The 12738-nt window shown below is 44.4% G+C and overlaps 1 protein-coding gene across 2 annotated transcripts in view; it reads right to left on the reverse strand.

Annotated features, from left to right (window-relative positions):
* Positions 1-1587: 1587 nt before the first annotated feature.
* Positions 1588-12738, reverse strand: part of TIPARP (TCDD inducible poly(ADP-ribose) polymerase) — a 42407-nt gene continuing 31256 nt past the window's right edge. For both annotated transcript variants that reach the window (XM_074911839.1, XM_074911838.1), the window contains 4 exons: positions 9342-9510; positions 7697-7878; positions 3520-3795; positions 1588-2329 (listed from right to left, as the gene is read on the reverse strand). In XM_074911839.1, coding sequence (XP_074767940.1) covers positions 1882-2329; positions 3520-3795; positions 7697-7878; positions 9342-9510 — 1075 coding nt within the window. In that variant the 3' untranslated portion in view covers positions 1588-1881. The remainder of the gene's footprint in view (positions 2330-3519; positions 3796-7696; positions 7879-9341; positions 9511-12738) is intronic.

Consider the following 12738-nt stretch of genomic DNA (forward strand, 5'->3'; position numbering starts at 1 on the left):
CCTCCGTGTTGCACATCCCAGCTGGCAACTCCCATCCCACCATCTCTCCTCCTCCAAGCTAAACCCCCTCAGATTTGAGCTCTGCCCTGCGCTGCCAAGAGCCTCAGAAGAGATTGGGAGTTAACTGGAAGCAGCTGCTTGGACCTTCCCCCTCCTCTCACCTACCAGCTTTGATCTCCTGCAGGTGATTGTGAGTGAGCCAGTGGGGCAGAAACAGGCAGGAGAGCTGGTGGGAGTAAATGGTTCTCCGCCATGGCAAACCACGTTTGTGTTAGGCCCTGGTCGGAAAGTGGATATGGAGCAGGTTATCACAGGAGCGCAGCTCCAGGCTCAGTTTAAGGTTTGCTGCTGAGCTGCAGAGGCAAAAGGCCCCGAGTCTGGAGCTGCCTTCCCAGCCCAGCGACCCACCAGCCCCGGTCCTGGGGCCGGCAGAGGTGCTGCCGCCACCCGACCTGCCTCGGCCTCACCTGTGCTCATAAAGCGGGCGAAGCTTTCCTAACGAGGTACAGAACATCCTGTAAAGGCCCTAAGGAGGACAGGGCAGCTCAGGTACCTCGAACTGGGGCTGAACAATTATAAAGCATCGAAGTTAATCTTGCTGGGCTGTAACGTTGTCTCTTGCCACGTAACTGAAATGTCGTAACGCTTTGGTAAGGCAGCCGGGACCTGAGCCTGTGACAAGCTTCTGACGACTGGTGGAACGAGCCCAGGTGGCATCGGGTGAGCTGGCTGCGGGGTGGCCCGGTGGCTAGCGAGGGCGTAGCGCCGGCCCCACGGTGCTTCAGAGGTTCCCCAGAGGAAAACCAGCCTGAGCTGGTGTTGGGAGGGGCAGGGAATGACCCACCCGCCAGTCCCCGCCTGCAAACACCACTCACTTGTTTCTGTCCCTCACCTGCTACAGCTATGGAAGAGCACTGAGCCGAGCACAGCTGCCTGGAAAACACAAAAAATACCCTGATTAAAGGAGGGATTATGTGTTGGCAATTATTTTAATGTATCAATCATTTCAAAATTAATTTCATATCGTTGTGACATCAACACAAATTGTCATCCTTTTGATCACATTTTAAAACCTCATCAAAAAGAGGCTTTGTCTGGGGTTTCTTTTCCAAGAAATCTGTTCCCCAGAGCTATACGGGGGCTGGTGGCACGTGCCTGGGCTCGATGGCACAGACCTGCTGGCTACTGGCAGTGCCTGGGTGGCCACAGTGGCAAAAAAAGGGATAAACTGGATGTCCCGGGAGGTGCTGGGAAGCCACCCAGCTCCAAACCCTGCCGGGCTGCGGGCCATACTAACCTCTTCCTGATTTTACTTCGGGCTTAGAAAATGATGTCTTTGTGTTGTCCTCTTTAATAATCCAAAACAGGAGCAGGATGTTAATTTTGTAATCTGTCCCAATCTTTCTGAAATACAGTAATAAAAAATAGTGCTTGGGAGAATTCTCTTATTTAATATACTTGGGATGAAAATTTTCTGGTTGATTATCTAAAAATAGCCCATCCTTAAGATTTCGAGATCAGGGCATAAGCAATTTTCCAGCCACTCTAATATGCACAGAACGCAACTGAAATCACACACACACGCACTTTCAAACATGAATATTTACTAACATAAATAAACAGTGTTTTATAACAAAAGGCACAGATTTTCAACTATAAACAATGGAAAAATATTTACAATTTGCACATACATAATCAAACAGCAAGTGCACAATTGGTCACTTCAGATCTTCTTTTCTATATTTTGAGATTTAGTTCCTTCCAAGCAAGTAATTTAACCAGTTCTGCAATGTCCAATTTTTTTTTTTTTTCTCCACAAAAACTGCTACCCATGCCAGATAAGAGAGTTTATTAAAATGAATAATTCAGCAGCACAAGTTTTCAAATGGAGACAGTGTTGCTAACTTCTTCATACTGGATAATAAAATAAGGGTAGCTCTGATCATCGTTAAAAATGACAAAAATCTGAGGCTCAAAGTAATTGTCCACACAAGAGTCGTAGAGGTCGCTGGTGATGCTGCCGGGGTTGACCGGCGGAGGTCTCCTCATGGTGTGGTTTCCCACCGTGTACCTTCCGGTCAGTACTTTCGCCAGGAACATGTAATGAACTCCCCTGGGGGACCTTTTGGAGAAGTTATGGGAATAACTCGCTTTTCTGGCAAAGTAACTGCCCTGCCCAAACATGGTGGCATGCTTCCCGCAGACGCGCGGGTCGAAGTTGTGCTTGCAGATCCCATCCACCACATCCTGGGAGGTGCCATGGAACAAATGCCTTTCGTTCATTATCCTGTCGAGCCCAGTCATTTTTTTGGACATGTATTCCTTTTTCCTGGAATAGAAAATGGAAAGTGAAGATGAGTATTCACTGCGGATCTGCAAGGGAAAAGCAGTTTTCACTACAGCTCTTCAAATATCAGTTTTATCCGCTGAAATAGTAAAGCTCTAAGAGGAGAGAGGAAAACATTTCTGTAGGGATAGCAGAGTGGGTCTTGCACCCTCACAAAAAGCTTTTGTCTGAAATAAGTATTTTGGAAAGGTCTTGAGCTGATACTGCTGGAGGCAGAGCGCTCTCCCCTGTTTAATAATCCAAAATAGGAGCAAGATGTCAATTTTGTAATCTCTCCCAATCTTTCTGAAATACAGTAATAAAAAGTAGTGCTTGGGAGAATCTCTTAATATACCTGGGATGAAAATGATCTGGTTCTGATGATCTAGAAATGGCCCATCCTTAAGATTTCACAAAATTTTGGCAGCAAAGCGGCTTGAGAAGCGCCTGCTTATCTTTGCCTGTTTGTCACCTTGGGTGCAGAAGGAAATCTTCCTCAGAGTGAAAACAACAGCCCTGCGAAAATTAAACACCTCTAGAGCTTGTGAAGAGACCTCAGAGAGGAGTTATTAAGAGACGGGGTGGGGGTGAAGATGCTCGAGACCAGCACAAACGCTGTATGAAAGTCTCTGCTCACACAGCCCATCCCTCGCCCCCTCCTGAGCTCCCGCGTTTCTCGAGAAGGGAGAGGGAATCCACAATCTAACTGCAGCTCAGTTGTGGTCAGCAGATGGAAACTTTCAGCCACAGCATCTCTGGTTGGAACAGGACTGACTGAGACAGGATCTCGTCTCTGTGAGGCCACTGTAAGGCCCCGGGGGGTCGCCGTGTTCCGGGGAACCAGGGCACTAGTGGCTGTCCCTCAATACAGAGATTATCTGATGCAAATTCCTCCTAGTTCAGCTTGAAAGTGAATGGGAAGATTTTTCAACCGGATACCCTAGATCTGTTCTGAAGTTTCTGTGAAGATAGATTTTACAGCAGTTACCAGCAGACAGTATGTTAAACCTCTTACACAGGAAATTTCTGGATATTTTTCAGATAAAGTTGTTCAACTGAAGATGCTCCTTCAGAAATCTGGAGTTTATTCTATTTAATGTGTATTCTATTTAATGATCAAACTCTACTTGCAGCCCAAATTACATAATTTATTTTTCCACTATTGTAAAAGAATGGTATTTGCATTATCTTACCTTTTATATTTCTCCCACAGAAACTGATTCTGCACTCTCAGAATTTTCAAAATTTTATATTTGGTCTCTGGCACAGTCTTGTGAAACAGGTTATAAATGGTTCTATAGCTTTTATCTTCCTTCAGAACAGGCACTTGGATGAAGTCCTGAGATGGATCCATACTAATCCAGGTTTCAGGATAGAAGTTTGGAGAGGTAACAGCAGTTGGAGATAAGACATGGGAGGAAGCGGGTTCGGCTGACAGAGAGGGCACTGGAGAGTTGCCACCTAAAGTCCTAGATGGGGAAGGAGAAAAACTTGGTCCTTAAACATTCACGAACAGAAGAGCTTCTCATCACATTTATTTCACCACCAACACGTCTTAAGCAATTGCTGCTCCTCAGTTCTGTAACAATTTACATATCTTTAATGCCTGTTTCAAACAAACAGGCCAGCTATTTCTGCCATTTTAGCAACTCCTCCATCCACACTGACAACAAAATCTTGACTTTCCACGCAGGGATGCTGATCCACGCAGGGAAATCTTACTGCTTGGTGGTGGTTAAAACCCTACTGTGGTCATTTTTCACATTCTGGGATGGGGTTATAAACTACAGACAGGCAGCACACTACCAAATACAACTATTTTGCATGGTAGCTATAAAGCATCAGTGCTTTTAACATAACAAACAGGACATACAGAATAAGAAAAGATTAATAAGATGGCAACATTTGACCTAACTTCTTTAGAATACAATATAGGGAGTAGAAACATACACTTTCTTGTACAGTATGAATAATGAATAACCCCAACTAATACCATTTTATAGGCAAAACCTGCTGACGTGTCACGGCATTATGCAGAAGAGGAGCTGTGGTTGCAGCGCTGCCCGGCAGCCTGCCGAGGAAGGCGCTCTCAGTTTCATTTGCACAGGCCAGATGTAGATTTGCATTTGCAGTTGCTTATTTTCATGTGCCAGCCCAGCCCCTCCTCCTGGGACTGCTGCCAGGTAAGAAGTCAGGAAGGGGTGAGGGAGGGGAGCTCCTGCCTGCAAGGGCTGTGGCAGAAGAGCAGCACGGATGCGGAACGAGGACGGACACCAGTAAAGTCCAGTTAAGGACCCCAGATGTGGCGTGGCGAGACTTTGTTCTGGAATACCTGCACTCTCTGGAATTTTTCACTCTAAAATTAGACAAAGAGTGTGGCATCTGTGGCTTATGTTCACCTGATCATAACCTGAACAAACAAGCCTTACTCCGCAGAGCAATCCTTACTTCTGGCGTTCTCCCTCTTACGTCAATGAGCATACTTGGAGCAAGCACACCTTGCAGCTTCAGGCTCTGGGTCTCACACTGTAAGCCCACAGCTCTTCAGCTCCTGCAAGCTGCTGAGGTTCTTCCCTTTCACTTCCAAAGAACACCTGGAACTGTCTCCAAGTGTCACCAGATGACTATTTCACCACAGTATTTTTATAGGCAAAGCTGTTCCTGACTCTGGGACCAACCCACCATCAATGCAAACGGGCGGGGTGCACCCAGAATCAGGCAGCTCTTGGTAGGAAAGGCAACGAAGTCACAGGGACCCCCCAGCTGGCTGGAAAGACACAAGGTGAATCTTGTCTCCACACCCCATAGGTGCCCTTAAATTAAATTTCATTATATTAAAGTTTAATGAATATTAAAAAGTTCATAAAATTTCTTCAGGTCACTTGTGTTCTGCTAACATGGCACTGCCGAAGCGTGAGGAGGAAACCTGTCCTGGCAAGGGGGAAACGGGGAAAGGGAATCCTCTGTGTATTCAGCCTGGGAGAGCGGAGCTCTGACAAAACCCAGGTCCTGCCTCCCGCGAACACGCAGCGGGGCTTCACACGCGCCAGGCCAACTCCCCTCCCCAGGCCGCCTTTGTGGGAAGGAAGGTTACGGGAGAACAAACCAGCCAACCTGCTGAAGGCAAAGCCGTTCTCTCCAGGGTGACTCCTGGGGACTGGGTCTGCTCTTGCTGAGGCAGGCTGCTGCCCGAGAACCCGCGGAGCCGTGACTCTCACCCGGGCCATCTGCGCGCAAGGTGCAGCAGCACACGCAGTCGCAGAGCAACTGCTGATTGTCCCTGCTCGCCAGCCTGCTCCTCTCGGCAGAGCCAACATAACTATCTAGATAAATAACAACTGTGCTGCGACTCACATCTTACCCACACAAATGTCAGTTAAGGGTTGCCTTTCAGAATATTTAACGCTGGTGATATACGAGCCTGAAAGAACCGTGTGTGAATTTTTGTGTGACCCAGGAAAAAACTGAATGTGATTTTCTGATTGCAGGTTGAAAACGTTGAGGGGGGGGGGAAAAAAGTCTATTTTTAAATTGATACTTTTGATTTGGATCGGAGAGACAGTAAACTGTTAACAGCATTTGCACTTTTCAGAGCAGACACACTCTTCAAAAAAAAGTGTTCACGTGGCTTTCACCTGCTCTTCAAGGCTAAAAAGAGACCTCACTTTATTTGCATGGATTTGACTCAACTCAAAATTCTTCTCACTGTTTATTAATAGTTTAACAGAAACCCAGAAACTGGATTTTTCTAAGAATGAATATGAAAACAGCAGTCTGCAATGTTACAGTGTGCATTTGGTTTATTTTTTTTCCCCCTCAAGTCAACGGGTAAAAAATATTACTGCAGAACCACATTCACTCACACTTGGACGGGAAGACCAAGCATGGATTAACAATAAGTTATGGTTTAATGAGTGAGACATCAAACACCATAAAAATACTGCAATCCTTTGGTGTACTTTGTTCATTTCTTCTGACTAGTGTAAATTATTTGTAAGCATTTATTATACAAGGGAAGCCATTAAAAAGTCAACATTTGTCAACCACTATCATCCACTTCCCACAGTTTATATTCAAGAATTCTTTCCCAATTTTACAACACATTCAAGCAGGTGGGAGGGGAGGGAAATAAAAAAATCTCAGGTAGCACTGTGAGATAAGTGGAGGCAAATGCTGGCTTCTTAAAGAGAGCTCCTCTAAGTATTTAAAATACTCTTTTTTTCCTTGGTAAGAACTGGTAGATTTTAAAATAAGCATTACAAGGTCTTTAGATAAAGAAAAGAAGAATGAGGTTTACTGAAGAACAACAGAAATTTCAAAGCTTAGTTTATAGATCTGGTAGCTGGCGTGAATAGTTATGGTCAAGCCCTAATGAGTACGGAACCCTCAAGGGTCCACTAAAATTAGTGGAAATTGCATAATTTTAGCATATCTCAGAATTATAGACTTACACCGTGGTAAAACAGCCACTGGTAGCAAAACACCAAGAGATTGCCTGAAATCCTTATTTTTCATTAAGATGATAATCAGGATTGCTACAACCAGAAACTCCACGCTTGGTCTTTTTACCTGCATCCTCCCAGGATCTCTAATAATTCTGGGTTGCTTTCCTGTAAAACCATATCTAAAAATGTTTCTTAGAACCACGTGTTTTGAGGCTCTGACCAAATTCACCTTCGCCTGGCAATTAGACACGGTAACGGCTCTGCAAGCTAATGAGCACTCGCGCCCTCCTGCAGCAGTCAGAGCCCCTTTGATTGGCCCAGCATGCCAAGCTGCCCGGCAGCCTAATGACTTCCACCCCTCTGCTAACAGGACAATATGTTCCTAACTACTGAACTCTGACAATAATGTTTCCAGCTGTGCTGGTGAGATCACAAAAATGGCATTTTTATGAGTTGTAATCAAAAATGACTACAGTGCAACACTTTCCTCGCTCTGCCTTTGATGGGCGAGCGTGGTCCCCCCCAGCCGAGCCGACAATAAAAACAAGGCATGTTTTAATTGCGCTTGAAAAATTATAAAATGTTTTTGAACGCTTGTTTTTATGGGGCCTAGAACTGATAGCCTGGCAATCACTACGGGCAGTGAGATGCTGAGAGCGGGACAACGCTTTGGCAAACTTGAGGTTTTGCAATCCACAAGGTACACTGTAATCTTTAAATAACAAACAGAGCCTAGCGGGAAGGAGTTCCTCTGATAATATTTATCTTGAAAAATGACAAGCAAAAGCTGCCAGTGTGACTGAGATTTTTTATTATTGCTTCTGATTTTTCGACCCAGTGCTGCTCATTTCCCTGCCGCATCTGAAGGAACACAACTCTCGGGGACAGACCAAAGGCAAAGTTTCCACTTTGCTGGGATACGTACTGTAAGAACGGCATCAGCACAACGCACGAGCGAAGAAGGGGTCTCCTCTTGATCTCTCTTCTGAAACACGCATTTTGCTGGAATCCATCCTTGATGTTCAAGATATACTGGTTATGCCAGGTAACAAACCGAACCTCTTTCAGACCCCGGCAGCTGGCTTCTTCTATCAATCTTACAACAGGCTGTTTCAAGAAAATTAAGAAAACAAAAACATACACATGATAAATTTCATGTCCAAAGTTATTATTTTTGCCAGAGACCTCAAAGAATCCCTCCCCACTCCCTTCCCCTGCTCTGAGGCACAAGTACCTTTAGACCCCTGACAACGTTCCATCACCTGTTTGTAAGCTCTGCCAACAAGGCGGGGTTCACAACTTCCCTACCATCTCGGTGCCATCTCATTTTTACAGGTCAAATGTTATTTCCAGTATATAACCTGAAACTCCCTTGCCACAAATTACTTATTTTTTATCTCTGCCTGCTGAATGTGAAAAGCAGAAGTCTGCTTTAGAGCAATCTTTTATACATTAATAGATTCTCTTGATTTTTTTTCCTTTTTTACGCTAGAGAAACCCAGTTCTTTTAACTTCTCCCCGCAGGTGAAGCATCCTAAACTTGTTGTGATGCTTTCTCCCAGACCCTCTCCAGTTCTTGCAGGGTTTTTTCAATCACAGAGGCTCAAACTGTATACAGCACTCTGCCTTAAGCTTCCTACCACGCTCACAAAGTCAGCGTGACGCATGAAAAAGATGAATGTGATCCAGCTGACACTGGTGGAGGTGTTTCTGGTACTGCCAAAGCTGTAAGACACCAGTGAGGTTTTGTACAGCCCTGGCCAGCCAAAGATGAGCTCTTAACTCCCACAGGTATTTACAAGGCTTACTGGAGAGCTTACTTGAATGAAGTGAATGGCAGTATCCTGGGCTGGGTTTGGTTTGGTCTAGCACAACACTCTCTGACAGCAGATGTGACTCCTGTGTCCATAATTGGGGTCAAAGAGTTGGAAGAGAGAAGGCCTATTTAAAACCTGATAGGGAAAACTGGGGCTGTTAAAGACCAACGGCCAACAGTGACACTGCAACGAGTGTGCATAAACCATGGGTGGAGAGATTTAAGCTGGACGTTTGGGAAAAGGTCCTTAAGGAGGAGGGGCTGGCAGCCGTGGGACGTCCAGCTGCAGCAGCTACAAGACAGCGAAGGACTGGATCCCGTGACTCTGGAGGCTCATGTCCTGTGCTGAGGTATCTTTGGGGACAGGTAAATTAATGAAAAACTGCAAAGCTAAATGGCTGCAGAAAGCTGCCCCCCCCCCCGCCATCTTAAAACCAGATTTCTAGGGATTAGAAAGGACTTTCTTGTACTGACATGGGCCAGTCTGCTCTCAGTTTTGACTATCTGGTCAGCCTCCGCCTCTCTGTTGTTCTCAGGGATAATTCAAGGCACAGTTGAGCAGAGCAGAGTTCTCCTTTTATTGCTTTTTCAGTTCAATGCTGACCTTCTTGATTATCTTCCTTAAGAGTAACTTTAAGTAACCTTCCGGAACGTTCAAAGAGGAAACAGACTAAAAATGTATATACAGAGTATATACTGTACATAGAGTTTGGGATTACAACCCCAGAGCAGGATTCTGGAACGTGTTAAATACCTCAGAGTATTCTCTCCAGCCAAAGTGGTCCCTGCAGAAGTATTTCCAGACCGTGTAGTAGTTGGAGCTGGAGCTGGGGCAGGAAGGTGTGGACAGCCGCCGCATTTGGTCAAACTCAACAGTTTCGTATAATTTCATAACGTTCAAATCCACCCAAAACTCATGTCCCCTGGAAAGAACAAGAAAAACAACAAACTCTCACCTTTGTAATCCATTATTCAGAGATAATAAACCAGACAGAACTCCAGTTGGCAAAGAGCACTTCAGAGATACCCTGGGTCTGGCTGTGCCCGTGTCACACAACCCCCGTGGCCACGAGGACGTCCCACGAGCTTGATGCGGGCAAAACACAGAGACAAGTGTGTAGAGCCGTGAGGGCAAAGTAACTCTTCAAAAGAGTTGGACAATGGTGGAAAAAACGTGGTCTTCAGCACGGAAAGACAAAAAACCAAACCCAGCAGTCTTCCCAGTCCAGTGGTATTTATTCAGTATGTGTGAAGGGTACAAAAATCTATATTCATATCCTTGACATTTTGAGTATACTAAGTCAATACATCACACAACCATATTTGATGAAGCAGCCACATACTATTCAAAAGGTTATTCTTGCGAAAGTTAGTGCTTCAGGGAAGAAAAGAAAATGTAAATGGCTCCAGATGAGGAGCATCTGCTGCCAATCCACCAGAGAGTTTGAGTATCTTTCATCACGTGCAGCAGAGGAGAACTAGCATAATATGAAAAGGAAACATGATTTTACAATTTTGGAGCCTACACTGAGGAATACTCAGGCTGTTTTGGTTTGGTTTTTTTTTTTTTTTTTGAGTAGCTATATTGCTGCTACAAAAATCAGTGCCAGTAGGCAACTTCACATAAAGTGACTGGCACCTTCCAAAGGACCTAACAACAACAGGGTGCTGCAAATTAAGAACCAGAGCGTACCCTTCATCTAAAGGAGAAAACAGAAGTGCGTTTCCTCCACGCTTCACAAAGTCGTGTTTAACAGCGACTGCGGAAAGCCTCAGCAAACAGTTTCTAATGCTGTTTTGTTCGTCGGTGTTAAGAGAGACACATCAAATTAAAGAACGTTCCCAAGTGCAGCAGGCAGTTCTACAGCTCTGCCAATCATCAGCCAAGCACTGGTTTATTAGCAATCAAGAGCTTAAGAAATTCGTAGAAATTGGAAGAAATGACAGTAATATTCACTCCCTACAAAAGCCATTTTTTTAGAACTGGGATTAACATATTTCCAAAATAATGCTGTTTACATAATTAGCTTTCTACTTTTATAATCTCTTTACAACTTGTCAGTTTACTGGTATTCATTAACAGTTACTAATCTTTGGCAACTGGAAATGCAGCTTTTGAGACTATATAAAATATTTTCTTTGAATTCTTAAGAGTAAACATAAATCAAGCTGATACTCGAAATCTACAGTTTATTTCTAAAACTTTGGCACATTAATACCATAGAGATCAAAGTGCTGTGTGTGAAATTTGCCACATCAAGTGACAGCTATTCTAAACATCTATACAATTTTATGAACACAGATTTGCTTGAGAATGGCTGCAATTTTGCTGCTTCACACTCTTACTGGTACAGTTGCTGAAGAGTTTTATTATTCTACTTTCACAGAAAACTACTGAAGAGTTCCCACTTTCAAAAATGATGATCAGCTGGAACGATCCTTCATTCCTCAACAGGAGGTACAGGTGCGTAGCTGTTCTTAGTGTTTATCATCATCAGTTAATTGCATTTGGGTCTGTGAAGTGCTAAGCACAGTTTGAAGTATTACGTGCTTTCCTGACACAGACAAAAGGACGATGTGTCTGTCCCTACGGGCTCACAATCAGGGGAGCTGATCCACTGCTGTTTGGGTCAATCGAGATTGCTCTCTTTGTTTTCAAGCAGCGTTCATGTAGGTTTAAAGATATAGAATAGTCCCAAAGGTCAAATCGGAATGTCTTAAAACTGCAACTCCACGAGCTACTTTTAAAATTCTTGGGACACAAAAATCATTCTTTTTGCAACTCCCCCAGCACCCCCAGACCAAGCCCCAACCAGCAGGAGCTTTGTCCGACCCGTTTTGGGGATAATTCACCCCGAGGGCAGCTGTCCCTGTCACAGCCCCGGCCAAGCTTTCTTCCCCTTTCTGCCAAGCACTTCCCACCGAAAGGGAACATCTCGCCAGTTCCCTGCACGCGGTTCTCTAAAACTGCCCTAGAGCCACCCTCATTAAGATGAAAGTTTTGTCAGGACCGTGCTATCACCCCAAATCTGTAGAAGGTTTAACAGCGCGTTCCCTCCCTGCGTCGGGCACACCAAATCCTTACGGTCAGAATGGGAGTACAGGAGGAGACCAGCTGCTCCGTGTCGGAGCTGTGTTCTGATAACCCGCCTCTGCCCAGCCGCATCCCTCCGCGAGAAGTGTGAGAGACTAATTAAAGATATACTAATTAAAGCTGACATTCCACAGCCCGCTGCATCACTGGCCACTGCTCGGGCACCCACGCGACTCAAGAAAATGCATAAAACAATAGCCCGGCCAGAAAAACATCAGATACAAGTGATACAAGACAGATCTAGTCAGAAGGAAAACCAGCTCTAAGCAAAATAAATGACCAGTACGAAGGGACTGAAATTAAATGAAGGACTTAAAAAAAAAAAATACACACACATTCAGGAATGAAAAAACTAGTAACAGATCACCCCCCCCTTCCTGCTATGTAGGCATTTTGTTCCATAACAACAAGCTACAATCTACTTTATTTCAAAACAATGTGTGAAATCATGAGGAAATCATCTCTCTGAAATACCAAGCTCTGTTATTATTTATAGTATTTGCAGGCAGCACCATAAACATGATTTTTGGAGTGAATTTCTTCATGAATACATTTTTAATGCTACTTTAGGGACATCGGCTTTTTCTCATCAAAATGTAGTCTTACAGTTCTGAATTTCAGTGCCCAATAAAGCCATTGTTTTTGAGAAAATTTAGCAATTGATACTGTTTGCATTATCCTTTTGGAGAGAGGAGTTGGACTCACACTCTTTTGGAGTTATGTTCTGCCTGCAATCCAAGTCCTGAATCAAGACCCCCAGATGCTGTGCTGCATATTGTAGAGAACAAATACCCAAAAAAGCAATTTACCATACAAAACCTCACAATCTGAGCATTCATTCTCACTTTTGATCTCTTTTCAGGTCAAATACCAAAATATGGTTCTCCCTATGTTTTCCCCATGCTTTTAGTGCAAAGGAAGCAGATCTTCAGGAGGAACTCCCTAAAACTCCAAGCTGACAGTGAATACGCAAGAAAAGGTATTTGTTCTAACTGCAAAGCAGGTGGGGGACTGCAGGGGTTTGGGTGCTTTGCTTCTTGTGGTGCTCTAACAACAC

This window comes from Athene noctua, chromosome 8 (genome assembly GCF_965140245.1).
Source record: "Athene noctua chromosome 8, bAthNoc1.hap1.1, whole genome shotgun sequence".
NCBI lineage: Eukaryota > Metazoa > Chordata > Aves > Strigiformes > Strigidae > Athene > Athene noctua.